General features: G+C 49.6%; 1 protein-coding gene across 1 annotated transcript in view; it reads right to left on the reverse strand.

The window, feature by feature from the left end:
• Positions 1-23,591, reverse strand: part of CDH23 (cadherin related 23) — a 194,239-nt gene that overhangs the window by 152,272 nt on the left and 18,376 nt on the right. Inside the window, exons 4-6 of the mRNA XM_086616195.1 lie at positions 9,552-9,694; positions 3,742-3,789; positions 3,409-3,501 (exon numbers count right to left, since the gene is read on the reverse strand). Coding sequence (XP_086472321.1) covers positions 3,409-3,501; positions 3,742-3,789; positions 9,552-9,694 — 284 coding nt within the window. The remainder of the gene's footprint in view (positions 1-3,408; positions 3,502-3,741; positions 3,790-9,551; positions 9,695-23,591) is intronic.

Genomic DNA, 23,591 nt, shown 5'->3' on the forward strand with positions numbered 1-23,591 from the left:
CAGCACTCCCTGCTAGCCTCTCCTCCGTCCCCAAGCTCCTGCCCCTGTTTACTCCTTAGCTATAGGCCCTTTGGCTTGGGCTGGGTGGTCTCTGAGACACATTTTTTACCCATGTTCTCCCTGCTCACCCTAGCTTGAGACATCTGGAGCCTGGGGGTGACCTGGGGACACTGTCATCCATGACCAGTTCCCCAGCTTCGGCTGCATCCCAGCTGCTCTGGAGGCACGTCTCCATGCCACATCATCTCCAGCTTCAAGCACTTGCTGACAAGCAACAGGGAAAACCTGTGGCCCAGCAAAGGTCTCAAAGCAAGCGGGCATCTCTTCGAGAGCTGTGCCAACACAAGCAGAGTAAGTTCACTGCTCACATCTTTGCTTATACATTATTGCTTACATCTCGGTTGCTTTGAGCAACCTGGTCTAGTGGAAGGTGTCCCTGCCCATGGCAGGAGGATTGGAACTAGATGATCTTTAAGGTCCCTTTCAACCCAAACCATTCTGTGATTCTATGATCTCCTGTGGGCCGTAGCCCTTGGAGTGTCCTCTTTAGGTGTTGGGACTCTATGCCCTGCTCCCACAGCATCTGACAAGGAACGGCTCTCTCCCCAGCAGAACAGAAGTGTCTCCAGGACTCTCGCCGAGCGAGGTGGTTGTGGCTCATTACCTCCAATCGGTGCCCTTGGTTAAAGATCATGGACAGAAACTGGAAACTGGCACATGACACCTTATAATTAGGTTAGGCCACCCTCCAGAAAAGAACAGCCCTGAAGGTCAAGTGCACAGCGGTTGCACTGGAGGAAGGACCGTGCTCGCTATACCCCAAACAATCAGATGGTCCTGGAAATCCCTCCTGGCAGGACCGCGGCTCACGCGCAAAGCAGTGTGACACGTGAGAGGCAGGCTCTGGCATTCAGCCTCCTCTTCTTTTATTTATTTATTTTGTCTAGATCATCTGCCCACAGTTCCCTTTCCTCAACCAGCCTTAATTTTTCCAAACCAGGACCAGATCTTTGTCCTCCCTGCTCCCCAGTCTTGGCGCAGGTTAAGATCAGAAACACAGAAGGCTTAAGATTTGTGATATCAGCTCCTAGAGCAGAAGTGATGAGCAAGAGGAGATACAGCACGGCCGCTCCAGTTCCCGGAGGAGAGGCAGATAACCACTTTCCATCTCTCTCTCCACATGGAGAAGGGAGTCCTCTGCACCAGGTGCTGTAAATACCGAAACCAGAGGTAAATCTGAGGGTGGAGGAGAGGAAACAACTCTCCTTCAGTCCTACTGTCTTTCCTTTGGCTTTGCAGACCTCTAGGGACACATCGTCACAGCGAGGAGCAGCAGTGAGGCCAGACGGCCACCCACCAGCTTCCATCCGTCCCAGCGAGGAGCTGCTCGGGCAGCTTTCGCCACGTCATTTCTGCGCCATCCATGTTTTAAAGAGGAGAAGAAATGACTCTGACCCGGTGTCGTTCTCAAAGGGAGGTTTCAGATGACTTAGCGCAAAGATGAGACTAAAACTCCCGGCTCATACATCACAAGCAACCTAATGAAGAAACCTCATCCTCGCAGCAGAGGGAGAGGGAAAGATCAAAGCCCAGCACGGCAGGGCACCAGCAGTCAGCATATTAAATAAACCGCTGTATCACAATCATTTGTGCCGCTCAGCTACTGAAGGCTGCTTGATTTCACACAACAGACACACACTTGACCTCATCCACACCCCTGGGAAGAAGGGGCTGCCCTGGCATCTGGGTACAAGGAGGAGAGCTTTCCTTCACAGGAGGACGTGAAATGCTCTACTAATCCCCTATTTCGAACACAATACCTTGACCTTGTCTCCCTAGCACCAGCAGTCGCCTTTCACTTTACATCTTGAAGTTCAGGATGAAGTTCAATAAGGCCAAGTGCAAGGTGCTGCTCATGGATTGGGGCAATCCCAAGCACAAGCATAGGCTGGGTGGAGAATGGATTGAGAGCAGCCCTGAGGAGAAGAACTTGGGGGTGCTGGTGGATGAAAAGCTCAACATGAGCCGGCAATGTGAGCTGGCAGCCCAGAAAGCCAACCGTGTCCTGGGCTGCATCCAAAGCAGCGTGGCCAGCAGGTCCAGGGAGGGGATTCTGCCCCTCTACTCTGCTCTCCTGAGACCTCCCCTTGCAGTGCTGCATTCAGCTCTGGGGTCCTCAATACAAGAAGGACATGGAGCTGTTGGAGCAGGTCCAGAGGAGACTACAAAGATGACACGAGGGCTGGAGCACCTCTGCTATGAAGACCGGCTGAGAGAGTAGGGGCTGTTCATTCTGGAGAAGAGAAAGCTCCAGGGAGACCTTCTAGCAGCCTTCCAGTACCTAAAGGGACTACAAGAAAGCTGAAGAGGGACTTTGGACAAAGGCGTGCAGTGATAGGACAAGGGGCAATGGCTTTAAACCGAAAGAGAGAAGATTTAGATCAGATACAAGGAAGAAATTCTTCCCTCTGAGGGTGGTGAGGCACTGGAACAGGTTGCCCAGAGAAGATGTGGCTGCCCCATCCCTGGAAGTGTTCAAGGCCAGGCTGGATGAGGCTTTGAGCAACCTGCTGTAGTGGAAGTGTCCCTGCCCATGGCAGGGGGGTTGGAACTAGATGATCTTGAAGGTCCCTTCCAATCCAAACCATTCTATGGTTCTACGATCTTTAAAGTATAAATTCACATCAGATCTCCCAGTTCCTGGTGTATTTCTGCCAAGCTGAGCTCTAGGTGCAGAAACTCTCTGGGACAGTATGACTGTCACCACCTTTGCCATGGTCAGCTCAGAGAGCAAGTTGGCAGACGGTTGTGGAAACTCCATCCTTGGAAATATTCAACACTTAGCTGGATAAAGCCCTGAGCAACCTGATCTAACATGAAAATTCTCTCTGCTTTAGGGGGAGCTTGAGCCAGATGATCTGCTGTGGTCCCTTCCTACCTACTTTATTCCTAGAACATCATGGGACAAGTCCTGCTACACAGGTGTTAAAGCAAACCACTGATAGGGGCAGAAGCCTTCAGACAAGACTCTGCCAGAAATCAGGCGTTTGGAGAAATATTTAGTCCTGCCTCAGGCCAGCTCTGTGACAAGAGCTGCACATCATCCGCAGCTCGAAGGAAAAGAGAAAAGAAACAGATTCCCCTTTACAGCTATTTTCAAACTTTAGGTTTGCCATGGGAAAGATGTCACCAAGACCGCAAAGGCTCTGGGCTCCAAACCTCCTCTTCCCCCACCACCCATAATGCCATCACTTTGCTTCTGCCCATTTTTCAGGCAACAATAACTCCCAGAGGTTTAATCCTGCCCCCTGACCACAGTGAGGGTCCAGGGCAGGAGGACAGCCCTGTACTTCGGTGGCCCTCAGGCAGTGAGCGAAGAGCCAGAAGCCGGGCTGCAGCAATCCCTACCTCTGGGATGCGGACGCTGTAGGGCTGGTTGTGGAACCGCGGGGCGTTGTCGTTCACATCTCCGACTTGGATGTTGACTGTCCCTTTGATCACCTGAGGCCACAAGGATAAGGATGGGGAGTGGGTGTCAGCTTTATGCACAGGTTTAAAACCTGAAGTAAGCTCCTGGCTTGCTTTTTCCATCGCGGGCTTTTGGCAAGTGATGGCCAGGGGTGGTCCCGCTCCCCGCATCTCCCCCCGGCATGATGCAGAAGGCCCCTCAGCAACCCTCACTCATCCTCCCCGCTCCCCTCCGCCCGTGCCGCGGACCATGAAATGAGAAGTCACACTTACCCCTTGGCTGTCACTGACGGAAAATTCAACCGTGAATTCTGACTTAGTCTGAAAGGGAAGGAGAAGAAAAACGTATAATTAAAGATCCCGTAGTGTTTATCTGCAGATGGCAGGCTTGGGACTTTTAGCCAATATTATTACATGCAAAACACTTTCAGGACCTTCCAGAAGAGAAGTGGCGCTTGAGTGCGAATTACCTACGACAAGTAGAAAACGCTGAGAATTATCGATGCCAACGGGGCTCCCACGTTATTCCACAGGAGCCAAGAGCTGCTCTGCCCCTGGTCTGGAGGACACCGGGACTATGGAACCAATTCCCCGACTTTAATGGGACGAGGTTAAAGGAGATGAGCAAAGGCCACCGTTTAAGCTGCGACGTGCCAGCAAGCCCAGCTCTCTTCGCACGCGTTGACATCACAGGCAGGAGGGAACAAGCCCGAGGAGAAAAAAAAAGTTTTCCACCCATGAAAACCAGTTTCCCACTCCCAAAAAGCAGTTTTCCACCCCCGATCTACTGGGACCAAGCACCCTCACCAAGTGCAAGATACAAGGACAATGCAAAAAGAGAAGAAAGCCCAAAGAAAAGGCCATGTAATTAACTTTTGTTCGAGATGACGATACAACACGGTCTGACTGAGGACATCTAAACCTTGTGGCTTCCCAATGCTGCCTGCCCCGCGGCAGTTCTTGAGATACCACGTAGCTGGGAACACTGGGATAAGGCCAGAATCTGTAGTAACTGGCTGAAATCCCATAAGCCCACTCCAAAAACTGCCTATGCAGCCCTCTGTGCCCCTCATTGCTTTAACTAAATTAACAGCCTGGTCTGAAATGGCAACATATCAAAGTCACTGGGGTGAGAGACAAGCAGGGAAGAGGGGATTATTTTGGTGTCAGGACGGAGGATACCACTAGCGGAGTCAGACCTTCTCTTCCTGACCTTTCTTTTCCACCAGTAATCATTTTGCTCATGTTTTACCAAGGAATTGCACAGGAATGGAGAGCAGGACTTGGACCACCAGGCCTATCTGATATCCAGGCTCTGTCTGCTGCTTTGGTTGCCCCAGTCCCAGCAACCATAGAATGGTTTGGGTTGGAAGAGATCATAGAATCATAGAATCATAGAATGGTTAGGGCTGGAAGGGACCTTCAAAGGTCATCTAGTCCAACCCCCCTGCAAGGAACAGGGATATCTCCAACTAGATCAGGTTGCTCAGGGCCTTGTCCAACCTGGCCTTGAACGTCTCCAGGGATGGAGCATCCACCACCTCTCTGGGCAACCTGTTCCAGTGTTCTACCACTCTCATAGTAAAAAATTTTTTCCTAATATCCAACCTGAACCTACCTCCCTCTATTTTAAAACCATTACCCCTTGTCCTGTCATAACTGGCCCTCCTGAACAGCCTCTCCCCATCTTTCCTGTAGGCCCCCTTGAGGTACTGGAAGACCGCTATAAGGTCACCCCGGAGCCTCCTCTTCTCCAGGCTGAACAGCCCCAACTCTTTCAGCCTGTCCTCATAGGAAAGGTGCTCCAGCCCTCTTATCATCTTCGTGGCCCTCCTCTGGACCCTCTCCAACTGGTCCATGTCCTTCTTATGTTGGGGACTCCAGAACTGGACGCAGTACTCCAAGTGAGGTCTCACGAGGGCAGAGTAGAGGGGGAGAATCACCTCCCTCGACCTGCTGGCCACGCTCCTCTTGATGCAGCCCAGGACGCGGTTGGCCTTCTGGGCCGCAAGAGCACATTGCCGGCTCATATCGAGCTTCTCGTCCACCAGTACTCCCAAGTCCTTCTCCTCAGGGCTGCTCTCGATCCAATCACCACCCAGTCTGTATTTATGCCTGGGATTGCCACGACCCAGATGTAGGACCTTGCATTTGGCCTGGTTAAACTTCATGAGGTTGGTACGGGCCCACCTCTCCAGCCTGTCAAGGTCCCTCTGGATGGCATCCCTCCCTTCCAGCGTGTCGATGGCACCACACAGCTTGGTGTCATCGGCGAACTTGCTGAGGGTGCACTCCATGCCACTGTCCACGTCACCGACAAAGATGTTGAAGAGGGCCGGGCCCAACACGGACCCCTGAGGGACGCCACTCGTGACCGGTCTCCACTTGGACATTGAGCCGTTGACCACTACTCTCTGAGTGCGGCCATTGAGCCAATTCCTTATCCACCGAGTGGTCCATCCATCAAACCCATGACTCTCTAATTTAGAGAGAAGAATGTCGTGCGGGACAGTGTCAAAAGCTTTGCACAAGTCCAGGTAGATGACATCCATTGGTCGACCCTTGTCCACCGATGCTGTCACCCCATCGTAAAAGGCCACCAAGTTGGTCAGGCACGATCTGCCTTTGGTGAAGCCATGTTGGCTGTCACCCACCACCTCCTTGCTCTCCATGTGCCTTAGCATGGTTCCCAGGAGAATCTGCTCCATGACCTTGCCAGGCACAGAGGTGAGGCTGACCGGTCTGTAGTTGCCCGGGTCCTCCTTGTTCCCCTTTTTAAAAATGGGGGTTATGTTCCCTCTCTTCCAGTCATCGGGGTCCTCGCCAGACCGCCACGACTTCTCGAATACAATAGCCAGTGGCTTGGCAACTTCATCCGCCAGTTCCTTCAGGACCCGCGGATGGATCTCATCAGGTCCCATGGACTTGTGCACCCTCAAGTTCCTCAGATGTTCTCGAACCTGGTCTTCAAGTACAGTGGGCGGTGGTTCATCCTCACAGTCCCTGCTAGTTCTTTCCACAGCTTGGGTGGTTAGACAAGAGGCTTTACCATTGAAGACTGAGGCAAAAAATTCATTGAGTACCTCAGCCTTCTCTATGTCCCGGGTAACCAGAGCACCAGTATCCTTCCGGAGGGGGCCTACATTCTCTTTGGACTTCCTTTTGTCCCCTACATACCTATAGAAGCATTTCTTGTTGCTTTTTATATCCCTTGCCAAATTCAATTCCTTCAGGGCTTTAGCCTTCCTCACTTGATCCCTGGTCACTCTTACAGCTTCTCTGTATTCCTCCCAGGCTATCTGTCTCCGCTTCCACCCTCTGTAGGCTAACCTCTTCATTTTCAGTTGGTCCAGGAGCTCCTTGCTCATCCACGCCGGCCTCCTGGTCTTTTTGCCCGACTTGTTCTTCGTCGGGATGCACCTCTGCTGAGCTTGGAGAAGGTGCTCCTTGAATGTGGACCAACTTTCCTGGGCCCCTTGTCCCTCCAGGGCCACCTCCCACGGCACTTTGCCCATCAGGTGCTTCAAGAGGCTGAAGTCCGCCTTCTTGAAGTCTAGGGTACAGAGCTTGCTGAATGGTTTCCTTGCTGCCCCATGGATCTTGAACTCCACTGTGTCGTGGTCACTGCAGCCAAGGCTATCCTTAAGTTTCACATCGCCCACCAGTCCCTCCCTGTTGGTGAGCACTCTGCCATGGGCAGGGACACCTTCCACTAGACCAGGTTGCTCAAAGCCTCATCCAACCTGGCCTAGAACGCTTCCAGGGATGGGGATCCACAATCTTTTCCTCCTCCAGCATCCCTGCCCTGCCCGAGCTGCTCGAGCACAGCAACCTGATGTTCCCAAAGCGTTGCGCAACGAAAGGCTGAGAAGCAAACTTGAAACAGGTCACTGTGCTGCAGATCTGTTTGATTCATCCCTAATAAGATCAGCTCAGGGACAGGCAGCAGCCACCGGTGCCCAGAGCAGGAGCTCCTCTTGGAGAAGGGTTTTGAGGAACAGAGCATGCACACCTCCTGTCCCCCAACATCCATCCCCCCATCCAAACAGCTGGGGAATTTCTGACCTCCCACCTCGGGGCACTGCTTGCAGGCAGAAGGAAGAGCCGAAACACGGATGGAGAGGAAAGCCCCTGCTTCTCGTGACAGCCCACCCCACTGCGCCAGCTGCTTTCAGCCCTGTTCCCCCCCACCCATCGGTGCCACCGCGAGGGACAAAGCAGGAGGGAAGGAAGAAAAAATAGCAGAGAAGAAACCACCTGTTGAGCATTTAAATTTTAAAAACTCGATAAAACAATCAGAGAAAGCTGCCAGATGCTAATTTCTGTCTCCAGCCTTCATTTTAGCACATACTTTTTTTAGACCCAGGGTTTGTCTTTTTTTTTTTTTTATTTGCTTATTTTTAAAACCTGTTTTCCTTCTAACCTTCGTGGGAGTGAAAAATCTTTTTAAAATTGTTTTGCCTCTCTACTTTCGCTCCTTCTATTCCCCCCCTCTATTTTCCCTTTCCCTGCATCATTTACCTCGCTATGACTCCCTCTTCCTTTTCAAGTCTCTCTCTTTCTCCTCCATTGTACAAGAATCGATCTCTTGCTTTCCCTTCCCCGTCACTTTTCTTGTATGGCTTTTTCTCCCCTGACTTTTTGATCCCATGCATCCAGGCCAGCACTCTCTGCTCCCAGCGTGCTGTTCACCTCCATCCCTTCCCTCCCACACCATCCTGCTTCCTCCACCATAAATTGTTATTTACATCTTTCCTTTATCCGTACCAAGCTACGCATGTGTCTGTCTTCACCCTCTTCCATGTTACAGAATAGAATCGCAGAATGGTTTGTGTTAGAAGGGACCTTCAAGAACAACTAGTACCAACCCCCCTGCCATGGGCAGGGACACCTTCCACTACACCAGGTTGCTCAAAGCCTCATCCAACCTGGCCTTGAACGCCTCCAGGGATGGGGCAGCCACAGCTTCTCTGGGCAACCTGGTCCAGTGCCTCACCACCCTCAGAGGGAAGAATTTCTTCCTTGGATCTAACCAAAATCTCCCCTCTTTCAGTCTAAAGCCATTGCCCCTTGTTCTATCACTACACACCCTTGTCAAAAGCCCCTCTCCAGCTTTCTTGTAGCCCCTTTAGGTACTGGAAGGCTGCTAGAAGGTCTTTCTGGAGCTTTCTCTGCCACACTGCTTTGGATGCAGCCCAGGATACGGTTGGCTTTCTGGGCTGCCAGTGCACGTTGCCAGCTCATGTTGAGCTTTTCACCAACCAGCACCCCCAAGTCCTTCTCCTCAGGGCTGCTCTCAATCCATTCTCCACCCAGCCTATGCTTGTGCTTGGGATTGCCCCAACCGATGTGCAGGACCTTGCACTTGGCCTTGTTGAACTTCATGAGGTTCACACGGGCACACCTCTCCAGCCTGTCAAGTTCCTTCTGGATGGCACCCCTTCCCTCCAGTGTGTCCAACCACACCACTAGGTCTTATCATTGACTTTGAGCCCCTGGGATAGGTTGATGGGTGCAGGCTCCTCTCCTGGTTCAGCCCAGCCATGCACACAAGCTCTGTTCAGCAAATTCTCTTCCCACCCTCCATCAAAAGACACCTAAAATCTATTGATCACCCTCCTTGGCTTAAGGCTGTTAGGGTAAGTATTGGGAAGCAGGAGGCATTTGAATAAGGGAAGATTTATGACTCATGCCAGCAGCTGTTGGCATGGGGAGTAGGAGGAGGATGGGAGAGGGGTGAAGGAAAAAAACCCACTTTATTTTTTCCAGAGCCTCGCTCTTAACTCTGTGAAATTGAGTTTGCCCTCCCCGAGCCTGGGCAGCACCCACTGCCCCACTCCCCCTATCCCCACATCTGGCTGGCTCCGAGCGAGCAGGACTGCCAGTGCCCACTGAGCTGGGGACAGTGCCAGTGTGGTGAGGGACATCCCCATCAGCATCTATATCAGAACCTGGATTCTCGATCCTGTTGAGGAGCAACAACTCATCCCACACTGCATCTCAGCTGCCACAGAAGATGAAGAACCACCACCGATGGGAGCGGAGATGTTTTTCCCCCTCCCCTCAGCAGAAAGTGGCATTACCTCTCTGTCCAAGGGCTGCCTGAGCCAGACAACACCAGTCACGCTCTCCACTGCGAAGAACCGGCTGGCCTCCTCTCCCACCACGCCGAAGACCAGCGGGTCGTTGTCCAGGTCCCGGGCCAGCAGCTGAGTCACTGAAGAGCCTGGGAGAGATGGAGAGGAAAGAAATCATGAGTGAAACAGGACAGAGGGGAAAAAATCCTGAAAATATTCTGTTCTGCCTTCCTCCCTTAAGCTATCCCCAAATTATTTTTCCCACCGTGCTACAATGCCTCAAACATTCATACAGCAGCAACGGGAGTCAAGCTGTGCGTGGTCCTACTGTTCTCTCTTTATTTACAGATAAATTGTACTACAGTTCCTCTCCTCCCTCACCCTTATCAAAAGAGAAAACTGTGTTTGCTCAGCAGAAGCATGGCCATCTCAGGCCCTAGAGATAGTGGAGGAACCCATGCCTCTTCTGGGTAAGCACTTATCAGCCTCCCTCACGCTTTCCTCCTCTGAGGGGCACCACCAGCAGATATAACAACACTTCCAGGTTAAAAGCAAACATCCCAAGGCCAGGAGCACGGATGTGATGCCCACAGGTGCCCCGAGGCTTAGGGATTTGGTAGGATCTGGAGCCAGACACAGACCTGGGGTTTGTTTTAAACACCGCAGCAGCAGCCAGCGCTGGTCTTTTTGTTATATGTGGAGCCCATGCACCCAGAGAACATGAGAGATGTTGAGACAAATCCAACACTGCCGTCTGCCAAATCATGTCTGAAACCATCTTCTGCAGCACCCTGAGTACCCCAGCCAACAGTGGCCTTACTCAGCCATCCCTCATGGGCGTGCAGTTGCAAATGTGTCTTCCTGACTGCACCCAAGAGGCAACCTGGACTCTCCAAAGTCTCTGCACAGGAGCTATGTGTCTTGTCTGCGAACTCCACACTGCTCCCAGAGCGGGATGACTTCTACTGCTCTGAAACCAAGGGACAGCCACCACCCTTGGAGCCTCATTTCAGCTCCATAAGAACATCCTCAGATAGTTTTGGGCCTCTCCATGACATTTCTGAGCACACTCAAAGTCTGGTGTGGTAGGCTGACCATGGCTGGCTGCCTGTCGCCCACCCAGACACTCTCAGCCCCCTCCTCAACAGGACAGGGAAGAAAATAGAAGCAGCTGGTGGGTGGAGATAAGGATAAAAGATCTCCTTGGCTGCTTGACCCCAAGGATGGGAGGGGACAACCTCTGCATGAGCTGTCTTTGGCAGTGCAAGAGCACCCCACAACCCCAAACCATCTGGTCATGGAGAATGGATGCCAAAATTTCATCCATCTGGGAAGAGAAAGTAAGATTCAGTAGACCAAAGGGCAAACATGGTGGCACAGTTCAGTGAGCAGAATGACCCAGGCAATTACCGACGGGTTGGCCTGACATCAATCACAGCTGAAATAATGGAAAAAGCTGATATGAGATTCCATTAATAAAGAATTAAATGATAGGAACATAATTAATGCCAGTCAACACGATTTTATGGAAAATAGGCCTTGTCAAACAAACCTGATTTTATTCTTTGATGAGATTACAATTTTGGCAGATAAAGGTAACTGCGAAGAAATAATAGACTTTTGTAAGACATTTGACTTAGCACCGCGTGACTTTCTGATTAAAAATTTAGCACCGTGCGACACCGACGAAGCTCACTCAAGTGAAGACCCAGCTGCCCAGCGGGTCCCAAGGCCAGCGGCCGCGGTTGAGAGATATCCTAGCACGACATAAAATTGCTGTCGGTACAAACTCAGGTGACAGCATGGCAAATGACAGGAAGGACCAAGCAGCCAGGCCAAATGCTTGGTAATTTGAGCTTCTTGTTTGGTAAAAATCTGTTTTCACCACCTCGCTTCAAACACCCTTGGAAAGAGGCTGGAGGAGCACAGGTGCAGAGGAGGGCACCCCAAAATCAGCTGTTCTGTTTCTGATCATCAGGGGTCCAAACATGCAAGGAGCTCTTTCCATGCCTTGGCTGGCAGAGCCACGGTGCAATTTGGGCACTTGGAGGAGTGCCTTTGGGGCTGTTATAGCTGGTTCTGTCAAGGCTGCGATTCTGCAAGCTGCTCGGCTGGCTGCATCACCCTCAGGACTAGATGCAAGAACCACAAATGTTTGAGAGCTAGCAAAAACCCTTTACGCTTAACAAGGGCTTTAAAAGCTTGAACTGCTTCGTTTATGCAAAAGAAGAGCAAGATGACTCAGGCCATCTTGAGCACATCCATGAAGGGGACCAAATGTAAGACTTAAGACGACTGCTCTAGTCCAAGAAAGTACAGCAAAATCTCAGTGCCCAAACCTAGATGACTTTCTATTAGAAGAAGGAATATCACTGGTTTTAAAAAGAGCAACTATAATTAACCATTGGGGAAAAAGAAAAAAAAAATCCTTCTATCAACACAGGTGCAAGCGAGTGACAGGTCAAGATCAAAGACCCGTTGGACAAAGACCCAAAAGCAAAAGTCCTTATCCAAACAACTGAGATCAGCCGGTTCATCTGCAACGTTCCTGTCCCTTCAGTGAGTGCAAGCGTGAAGCCAACACTGGAGATACGAAGTGACCCTACACTTTCTCAAACCTCAGAGCCTTGATGTGAAACAAGCTACTAGACTGGTTTTATTTTGGAGGACATCCGAAGCCATCCTTAGCAAAAGGTTGTTAGCCCCAGAAAATGGGCAAGACTGTGACCATCCCCACGACAGTAACCAGGACAAGGCTCTATTCTGCCAAATGTAATGGGAGAAACAGACTTTCCTCCTTTGCACATCTCATGCAAACCCCTGAGATCAACAGGGTATCGACAATTGCCTCCAGAACTGAAAATACTCCAAATCCCAAAAGGTCTCGGTCTATTGCAACTCATGGTGGAAGGAAAACGATCCTAAAAATCCTGCTGAATAGGAAAACCACATCCCACCCACTTCTAATCATAGTCACATTCATGGTTTGTACGCTGCACACCCGCTTGCACAAAGAAATCAGCCAGCAAACCAACATTTAACTCTTCTCTGTCTCTCTGTATCACAGCTCCCTCCCGCTGTCAGTGAATTTTGTTCCTAAATTCAGGATAAACCTGGAGAACAAAGCAATTTCTGGGCAAGGTGCCTCACCCCACCCGCATTTCTGGCTCCTGCCAGGCTGCAGACGTGCAAGATCAGATCCCCGTGAAACAGCGTGCCGGGCTCGGCGGCAATCTGGTCCAGGAGCATCCAAATCAAGGGCAGATTTAGCAGGTAAAAGAGGAGGGAAAGGAGCATTCAGCACCTATACCCACCTCAGCTTTCCTTTTGATTTGTTACAAACAAGAAACTTCATTAAGACACGAATAGGGCAGTTGGGAACATTAAAGCGTAAGCTGCACGTTGTTTTCCTGAATCACAGGAAAATATCTTCTTAAACCCTCACAAGTGGGGCACCAAACACGAAGAGCTGTTTTACCCATTCCTTACCCGCCTGTCAGTGAATACTCACCATCCTAATTTAAGAGCACCTCCCAGTTCATTACAGGAAAAGAAATAACGCATAGAACACGGATCAAAATAACAAATTGAATAGAAGAGAACGAGAAACAGATCGCTGAAATAAGAAATGAGACTTCACAACTGCTTTGCCATTTGTTATTCTGATTTTTTGCAAGCTTTACCCCCGGGGAACGCTAAGTTTAGGCGTGTGGTGTGAACTGGGTGGTGAAGGTCAGGGAGAGAGGAGCGGAGCACGCTGGGCTCCTGCACGGCCTGTGGCCACCCTCCAGCTCCTGGGCTCCAAGATAAAAAGTCGATGTGAGCTACCTTCCACAGACTCCTTTAGCACTAATTTATTTCATCCTATTTTTCACAGAATCATAGAGTGGTTCAGGTTGAGAGGGACCTTCAAGATCATCTAGTTCCAACCCCCCTGCCATGGGCAGGGACACCTTCCACTACACTAGGCTGCTCAAAGCTTCATCCAATCTGGCCATGAACGCTTCCAGAGATGGGGCATCCCCAACTCCTCTGGGCAATTTCCCCATAAAATTTCCTGCAAAAAGCAGCACTGCCCCAAACCCCAGTGCCGACCTGGCTCCGGCCACGGCTGCGGAAACAGGGACAAATTATCCTTCTGCAGTGCAAAGTTATAGGCTCCATTTGTTTCCCCTCAGGAATCAGACAGGGCAGTTAAGCGTCTTGATTCCACCAGATAATCACAATTTATCTTGTCTCCTTTCACCTCCTTTCTCTCAATCACAGCTACTTCTCTCTCTTCCTCACACATCCACAGATTTTCTTCTTCCTCCGACTCTTGAACTTCGATTGACCTCAGGAGCTGCTTCTCGTCGTTGTTGGCTCTTGTTTTGCTCCTGCTAGGATTTCATCAAGTTTTTTTAGGTTTGGCTGCTTTATGGGATGTACTTCCCCCCTCAATACAGAACTCCTGTCTCAGCATCTTGCTTGCAGCTCTAAACCTGTATATTTTTCTTGCCCTTCCATTTTGCCAAGGAGGAAAGCAGGCAAAGGAGCCGTGCCTCTCCCAGTTCCTCTCAGCTGGTTTTTGCTTTCAAGAGGGGCAGATGAGAAAGGAGAAAAAAGCAAAGTCTCCAGGAGGATCTCAGAGCTCCTGGAGGGTTTCGGAAGCGCCAAGCCCCAGGGCCAGAGAAAGAGTTGGAGGATGAAGAAGCTGCCAGAGCATGATGCTGACCCAGGCTGCACAAGGGTGGGCTGGAGGGCACTGGGGTCCGACAGAAGGGGCAGGTTTCTAATTAGTTGTTTAATAAGATGTTCCCTTAAAAGGTCTGATCCATACCCAAGCTGAGTTAATAGGAATCTCTCCGCTGCCTGCGCTGGCTTTTGGGCTCAAGACTTCAGACATCAGCTACACTTTAATATTAAAAGCATTTTAATCCCTGCTTTTTAAAAGCCAGTGCTGACTTCTCCTTGGCTCATTGTTCCTCACCCCTCCCGAGCTCTGGATCGTATCTGCGGGCACGGTCACCATGCAGCAGAAAAAAAAGCCAAAAATTTCCAAGTAGCAGTGGCAAATGGATCAGAGGCACTGGAAAAGGGGAGCAGCAGGGAGACAGCCCTTACTCCAAGAGCACTGCCCATGGCCCTGAACCAAGGTCACAAGCTGGCACAGAGAGCCCTTGGTTGCTATTTGACTTCTCAAACCAGTACAAACTTATTTACATTTTAAAAAAGTCATTTTAGCATCCACAGCAAGGGGTCCCCTTGCATAGAAGCCACCGCCACACTTTTGCTCCGAAGTAGATGCCACCAGATTTCCTCAGCTCCCCCTTCTTCCTTCCTTGGAAAGGAGATGGGACAATCGTGTCCCATCCACTTCTCTGCCAAGGCTCCTGCTGTCAGCTGGTCCTGCCTTCCTGCCCCTGTCGCCCCGGCACCGGCATCTCCAATTAGCCCAGTTCATCAGAGCAGGCTGGCCTCTGACACGCTCGGTGTCAGGAATTTGATGGATCTGATCTTGAAATTCAAACCCTGTTCTTCTCATTTGTCACCTGCTCCCTTTTCTTTGCCCGTAATTCATTTTCTCTTTCAACCTTTCAGAAAAAAAAATAAAAGGGGGTGTAAAAAAAAAGCCCTTCCATGATGTTTTCCCAAATATTTTTTTTCTAAAAGGAAAGATGAAATGCCAATATTTCTGTGCTGCTGAGCAATCTCAGAGCAACATGAGGGAGAGGAAAGGACGATGACTCCCTAGTAAGGAAAATAAAGCAAGATTCAGTTTCAAGCAGGAGGCCACAGCAAGTGGGAGCTGCTCCCACATTTGGGATGAGGTTTCATCACTTTCCCAGAGAGGATGAGCCTCAAATTGGGGACAGAGCCTGCACAGGAGACCCCACCTGATGCAAAAAGGGAGATGCAAGTGTGGGCAGCAACCAAAGCACACTTGGGCTCAGGCAATCTCTTGCAGGCACCAGGATCTCTCCATCTTCATTCCTGCCTTTCTCCCAGTTGGTCCAAGCCTCATGGAGCAGTTTTCCCTGTCCATGCTACAGATGACCATAGATCACGCAGGAGATGTGGGCTTCCAAAGGCTAACCACCACATGCTGCAGACTCCTACTGCATGGAAGACCTTGCTCCTCACAGCTGGAGCACGCCTTGGGTGAACAAGAATAGCAAAACCCATGCCACACAAGCTCGCTGAAATTAAATTAAAGCCAACAACATTCAGATACACTCAGGGATATCTAAAAGCACACCACAGGTACATGGGCAGGCCGCTCATCCATCTCCAAGCCTTCCTCGCAGCTCGTTTCATAAACGCAACCTCAATGGATACTCTGGCCTCTTTCTGAAAAAGGGCTCAACCACTTGAGCCGAGACTTTCTGGAACAACTCGAAGTTTCAGCTCTTATCATTCAAGTCGAGCTCAATGTTACCTACATCTCTTTCCATCAGCTTAGCCCACCACCAAGGCTGCCCTCGCTCCGATTACTGTGCTGCAGAGGAAATGGAAAAGGGCAGGGAGACACCAGCACCTTTTAAAAAGGGTTTCATCATAAATAAATGAGAAAAGAAGGGTTTCTGCCATCAGGAAAACAGAGGGTATTTGCCAATTATGGATGGAAAAGCCCAGCGCAAGCTGGTCCAGGAGCCATGTGTGCTACTGCCATCACCCATCATGTACAGGAGAGAAAGGAGATCCAAACATGGAGGTGATAGGGAAGAGGGAAAGTAAATCTGTGCAGTTAAAACCATTTCTGAGGGAGTTTATCAAGCTGGGAAGCGAAAGGCACAGCAGAGAGTTTTTCCTCGCTCCTCAGATGTTCAAAGCCAGAGCTGGAGACAGAGCCCGTAATTTCTCTGCTGCTTTTAGCTATGTTAAGTGGAGAGCCAGTGGTGGGATGGAAACCACAAGCAGACCTGACAGTCAGCAGTAAACCTCAGAAAGAGGCATCACCTGCCTTCAATTCTCCCAGCTCTTGTAGGGACGTTGAGAAAGGGTGTTTAAAGCCCTTTAAAGGGAAGAGCACAGCAGCACGTGAAGAGGAGCCCAGCGTTCACACCAAGAGCAGCCATAACAGAGGGCTTTTGGGATTTACTTTGCCACCCACCCAACACTTCAGTTCACTTTACAAGGGAAATGAGAGAGGGAAAATAAAAAAATACAAAAACCAATGGTGTGTTGAACTTCCTTGACATTATTGTTAAAGTAAATGGAATACCTGAGGCTCTCCCGGTAGATGCCGTGCATACAGCCACTGGGCAGAGAAGGGCACCCTCCCAATTAAAGTCAACATCTCTATCTACATGGTTAAGACAGAGTAATTTCCCTCCATCAGCCTTCAAACAGATCTTACAGCACCAGGAATATCAAGCAAACTCTCTGAAATGAGTTTAAAACCCAGGCCTTCGTGCTGGTGCCATGTCTCTGTGGTGGATGGAGGTGCCAGCAAGTGAGCGAGGGCTGGGACCTCTTTGGCTTGGAGACAGCGGTTTATTAACCAAAACTCTCCAACCAGGCTGGTGTATCGCTGCTGAAATCACTGATATGCCTTAGTACCACTGTGGCATCTCCAGATCTGCCTGGGAAAGAAAAAAATAAACGCTCATCCCTGGGCAAACCCCCTGCAAAGAGCAGCGGGCTCAGAGGGCACTGCCTGTCCTTTATCCCTGGAAAGGAGAGAAGATCCAGCCATTCTTGCCGTCAGGATTCACTTCAAAACCCCCAGCCCTCATCGCTGGGACAAGGGAGAGCATGGACAGCTTGTAAAAGCTGAAAGGACTTTCATTTCCTTTTGTTTGGAAAGAAATAGGCTGTGAAAGAGTTATGTAAATACAATTGCATTAAAAAACCAAAAACAAACAAACAAGAACCACACTATAGGAGAGTAAAATAAGGAAAGAAACACTTGTAAAAGGAGGAGTCTGGGTCTGTCAAGATATTCCTGGTGTGAAAAGGGTTCCTCCACTTAAAAAGTCCTCTTAAGAATAATTTCCTCTCCACGCTGCCTGGGAGCCTCATAATTACCAACAATGATCACAGACCCATTCATTTCATCCTAAAATTAATACATCACGTTCGGAATGATATCGCATTAATTTATCACAAGATTTATGAAACTTGTACTTTTTTCTAATGAGATTTATGCAAATTCTGCTCCATCCATTGTTTGCGCCAGAAAAAAAAAAAAGAAAAGAAAAAAGTTCCCTCACAGAAGCTGCTCTGTCAAGAAGTCTCATTCACTTTTATTGATATCTGTTCCTTCCCTCTTCATCCTCACAACAGGAGGGGGAAGGAGAGGAGCCGGTTCCAGCTGGGATGCAATTCCGTTCCCAAGCAGAGCACGAGCGAGGAGAGCAGCACGAGGACGAGGTCTGCAGGTGAGCCAACCGTTCGAGGCACTTAGATTTAAACTAATTTTAAAAGGGAATTAACCGGTGGTTCACTCGCACCTTTGTCTGAGAAGGGTCAGAGAACAAGAGGAGCAGCAGGGAATCATGAAATTAAAGTATCTAGGCTTTCCGGAGTGGGAAGTCCGTGCCTAGTAAACTTATGGAATAAATGAGAAAGGGAGAGTGGAGGGGAATAAACACCAAGAGAGCATTGTGAGGTTATAAATGGGGAAAAATCACACGAGATCAACTCGATATTTTCCAGGAGAGCTGTAAACGGAGCTGAAGAAAGGAATGCATGAGATGTCCCACCAGCCCAGGAAAGCACTCAGTGTAACGCCTTACAAAGCCCGGGGTTTCCTGAAGACCAGGACAATTCTCAGGAGCATGGGCAAGACAGTACCAAGCAGGCAGGGCATCACCAATTCCAGCACGGCAGGAATACTACTGTCGTTTCCAAGCACTGCCAACTGGAAATGAGACCGAGATCAGCACCAATATCTGCACAGCTCAGTTGAGGAAGCTGGGGAAGAGGATTCTTCCAAAACCCTAAATATTCGACACAGCCTTGCTCCTTGGAGCCACTCTCGTGTGACTACAACGACTATTCATGAGACCTACTGAGATGTTACCCAACATCACCTGGGGGCTTTTAAAACAGGCCTGAAAAAGACATTTCCAAGGCCAAACATTCCCAGGAGCACTGCTCTGTGCCCAACTCCGAACCACCCCGAACACTCCATACAACCCCCTCGCTCACTCCACAAGGAAAATCTAGCTAATACAGTCTTGATTAACATTTCCGACACAAAGTTTAAACCCTAAATCCATAGAATATCCTTTTCTAATTAATTTTTGAAATAAGAAACAGCCCAGAAAGGAGATAGAATATTTCCTTTGTTCCTTCTTGCCTTCTCCCAACCTCCCCACCTCCCTCCAAAAAGAAAAGAGTTTGGTTTTTAACTGATTAAACACTCGTAGGTAAAACAAAACTGTCACAGGTACCAGCATGGAGGGAAAGGTCACCCAATTCTCCTCTGCATGAATATCGCAGCTCAGTAATACGCAGAATAACAAGATCACCAGGGATGGTGAGACCTTCACCCTTACCCTAGTTTCCCACCAGTGCCTGGGCACCAGGGAAGCTCCAAGACAGAGGTGGAGGCCACCAGAGAGGACTCAGGACACCTGGTCACTGGTGAGATATTTAACTCTCTTCCCCAAATGCCATTTCTGAAGGCAACTTTTTGAGTTGCCTATCACCTACCTTGATAGGCAGCTTTCAGAAGACCTTCTCTGAAAAATGGACATACCAGTAGGTGGGATGCCCAGTTGATTCATTGACTCCCCCACCAGAGGCTGTGTGAGAACCTTCACAGCAGGTACTCCCAGCAATGACCATGACCATCCTCTCCCCAACAACTCAGAAGCCTCCCTGGGAAGTTACAGCCCAACACAGGAGAAGGATCTGCACCACAAAAACCCACAGCATTCCGACAAGTTTCATGAAAATAATAGCTGAATTAAGGAAAGCCGAGTGTCCCTCTTTAGGGTCGCAACTCTTTTTCTGTAGAAGACGTGGGTGCCAGCTGTCCCATCAACATGAACCTGCCCAGGCAGGGAGCAGAATATCCCACCTCTCTTGGGGCAGCTAAGGGTCCTCATGGACATGGAGAGGAAACCTTCCTCCCAAGAGTTCTATAGACTACATGCAGAGATAAGGTTCTGGGAAAACTCCTCCAAAGGAATCGCTCCAAGCTGTTCCTCGGCATGAACTCTAAATTAACATGGATCTTCATGTCAGAACCACATGGCTGGGGGCTTTCTGTAGTGACTGATGTTCATGTGGAGTCACTGTGCTTCCAGAAACAAGAGATTACGCCAACTGACCAAACGAGTTGTACTAACAAGCGCAGAGACTAAATCATCAGCCCCACGGTGCTGGGGTCAGCCCTGTTTGGGGAGCCAAGGAGCAGAGGACTATTTTTCTAAAGAAAGCCAGGCAAGCTTGCATTTTGACTGCCAGCTGGCAAGAAATGAGATAATGAGAGACTCTGCTCCTGCCAGAGAAACCGTGGCACCGTGCAAAGAGCATCACAGGTCAGAAGAAAACATTTCGGTAGGTGACCTGTCATGGCCTGCCTTTTTTGACTACTGAGAGGTGTCTTGCCAGCTAAAACTGAGTAGCAGTAGGGATGCTGAGCACCCACGTTTTCAGAGGTGTCTGCCAGTTGGGCATAAAGACTGGGTAACCAGCTGAAGCAAGCCACATGCTCTCATAGGAAAGATTAGACAATGCTTGCCTAGGGGGCAATTGAGCCAAAACGTGGCACCAAGGCATACAAGGTGTTGCCATCCCTCCCAGAGAGGGAGACCCTGAGCAGGTGGAAGACTGAGCGTTACCATATGCCCACAGAGCACCGACCAGCTCCGCAGGCTGGGACAGGAGTGAGCACTGAAACCCAATCCTAGCTCCAGGGATTACTTTCTACTTAGTGGATGCAAGGAACTAACAGGAGCTCCACTGAGATGGCTCAGATGGGAGTGACATCAACTTGGAAAAAACGAGGACACATGCCCACTTCGATTTCCCACTCGGTGCAGAAAGCAGGAGAGCAGAGGAGACTGGAAGATGCAGCTGACCCAGCATCCTCAATTGCTTCTCTTTGGCCACATCAAGCTTTCTAGAAATATGCCAGGGCAAACAGAAGAAAAGTGGGACCCCAGAAGTTGAGTTAATGAGGTGCTTTGCTACTTGGTGTAAATAAATGATTTATGAGTAAGATGAACCATGCAGTAGTTTGCATCTTACCCCGACAAGGTAACATAGCTCTGTGTTAATTAGAAAAGAGAAGCTGTTCTGCAATTAATATGAGGTCAGAGATAAAGCTCATTAGATTGCAATGCCTACAGACCAGGACCATGTCCCAGGACCATTCTGGCATTGAACAGGATGGCAAAACACCCGCAGGATGAAAGACATCCCCAGGACAGCAAGGTGACGACGCCAACTATGCCAACGGAGAAGCCACACGAGCATCAGTACAGAACCGCTCCTTTAATGGCGCATCGGTAAGACGCCAGCTGTTCTCCGGTAACTGGGATGAGCCAGAGTGGAAAATGCCACCTCTGAAATAGTGCTTCTCCCTCCACCAGCAACCCTGTCAAGCTGAGGAGCTGATCAATATGAATGGGGAAAAAAAAAAAAAAAAAGAACCCGTCAGCACATTTCACTTGCACAAGTGAAGTTCGAGCGGGGATTCATTCACGTCTTGTTTGAAATCTCATCTGCGCCTCACAAAAGATGAAACATCCCCGAGGCTCTCAGTCTCGCAGGAAATACAAAACCTTTAGTGCTACAGCTTGCCTACGGCCCAGCTGCTCCGCTCGCTGAATGGTTCAGGGGAACAAGTAAATATAGCCGTCCTCAGCCCAAATATCACGGGGTGCTTTGCTCCAGCACGAGCGTGCTTCAGTACGTGCGTCAAAGTCCCGCTGACTTCCGAAGCCAGAAGGGAGCGGTACCAGCGGTCAGATTTTTGTCTGCAGACTTCAGATCCGTGAGCAAATTGGCCTTGGACCGTCACCGTAATTCTCTGAGGTTTCAAAACATGTGCTGGGTGATGGATTCTGCCTGGTTATAATGAAGATGCAGTGAAATCCCTTCTTGATTTATCTCTCTGGAGTTGAGTTAGCACCTCTGATCTCCGAGATACAGCTGCAGTAAAAGCAAGAATCATACAAACGAGCCAGAAATTTGAAGCCAAGGAGGCCAGTTTTGGAAAGGTTACATTTCCTGCTCCCCTCATCACCCTGAAAAGTAAACAAAACCCTTAAAAGAACCAAGGGTAACAACCAGATGCTTGGAAGACTCTCCACAAAGGTGACAGCCTGGGGAAATACAACACATGGAACACATCAGCCCCTTTGCCCGTCGGTCCTGGACCTCGAAGCTGCTTTACTCCAAGCACAACCCAACTCCTTGGGGCTGGAAACGACTGCCACATCTCAGATGGAGCATTTCCCACCATTCCTCCCTCCTTCTCAAATGCCAAAGAGAAGGTGGGGAGAGACTTGGCAGGTGGTGCCTGGGTATCTGAGGCACGAGCTTATCTGCCTCCCCGCCACCGCGCCGCAGTAAATTGCTTGTTGATAAATGAGGCTATTTAGGAGCAAGTGATGCCAGCATTACGGTTATTAATGACGCCGACGTGGAGAGACATTTAAGAGCAGCCCCACGTTCTATTGTCCTCTCGCCTGTGAGTAATGGGGCACTTCAGCTACGGGGCTTCAAAACCAGCTTGGGCCGTTCAACAACAGGAACAAAATAAGACCAAGGGAAATGGATGGAGCAAACTGGACTGACGACTCTAACTCACTGATAAAGCCAAGCTCCTTCAGTAGAAGTTGGGCAGAGCTCCAGTCATCAGATGAAACTAAACCGAGAGCGTTCCTCCTTTCCAACCACCAAAACTCTTCTGCTGCTCGTCCCTGCAAGCTCCTGGCAGCCATAACACAACACACAGCTTCTTATTCTCCCAATCTACGGTCCTGCGCAGCAAACCCACCCAAAATAAATGGGAAAAGTCAAGCTGCAACAGCCTAAACTGGAAGCAGCAGTGGTCCAGCTGTACTTGCAACACGTGGTACACCCCGGAGCACGGCGCGGGTGATATTTGTTGAAGCCTGGGAGGCTTTCACAGGGCCATTACCTCACTTTGCACGTCACAGATGTCTAAACGTGGCCAGGAGGACAATGACTGAGAAATAAAGAGACTGTTTACTGCAAGAGGAAACCTTGGAACAGAGCTCCGCAGTCGCTGGTGGGAGTGCGAGGCAGAGCGCACAAGCACACAGCTTTAAACTTGTTTCTGAGTTAATATACCCACGAGTGTTTTTTTCTTTTCTTATGAAAGCGTACTCTTCTGCAAACAAACATCTGGAGATCTCTGTTACAGCTGGATCATTATCCCTAGTGACTAAAGCATTCAATTAATTTAGCCTTTCTCATTTGTGAGTCGTCTGCAAATAGAGTCGGGTTTGCAGGAATTTATTTGTTATTTGAATATATTCGGTGAATAGTTTATTAAAAACATATTTCAGACACGAGATTTCTTGCTAAATGCTCCTACAACTGTTGCTCTGCGCGTTGGCAACTGGCTGTTCTCACCGTATAAACGGTCACTGTGGTCAGGTGGGAATGCCTTTGCCTCTTGATGGAGTGCAATGTACCTCCAGAAAGAGCTTTCCAAGGGTCTGCGGAAGCACCTGCACAAAAACATACCCTCACACAAACGCACAGCACTCAGCCTGCCTGAATTTCCTCAAAAAACCACAAAACGACTTGAGCAGTTGTCACACAGAGAACAAGAACAGAGCTGAATACCGGAATTCATTGACTTTATGCGGAACACCAGCGAAAACATCTCTCATTAGCTTCCACGACACCTCGCAAGCACCCACGGGGCTCCTTATTCAGGATCCTATCTGCCCAGGTGCCTTTTGTCTCAAAACTCGAGGGAACTTCATCACACCAGCAAGAGAAAATGGGGTGAGAAAGGAAGCAGCGAAGGGCTATTTCCAAGACTGATGTAATCCCTCGGGCGTGCAACAAGCCCAGGCTCCTCCTCACCTGTGTACCACAAATTGTAGCCTATACGGGACACTTGAC

The sequence above is a fragment of the Tauraco erythrolophus genome, chromosome 9 (assembly GCF_009769465.1).
Source record: "Tauraco erythrolophus isolate bTauEry1 chromosome 9, bTauEry1.pri, whole genome shotgun sequence".
In the NCBI taxonomy this organism is placed as follows: domain Eukaryota; kingdom Metazoa; phylum Chordata; class Aves; order Musophagiformes; family Musophagidae; genus Tauraco; species Tauraco erythrolophus.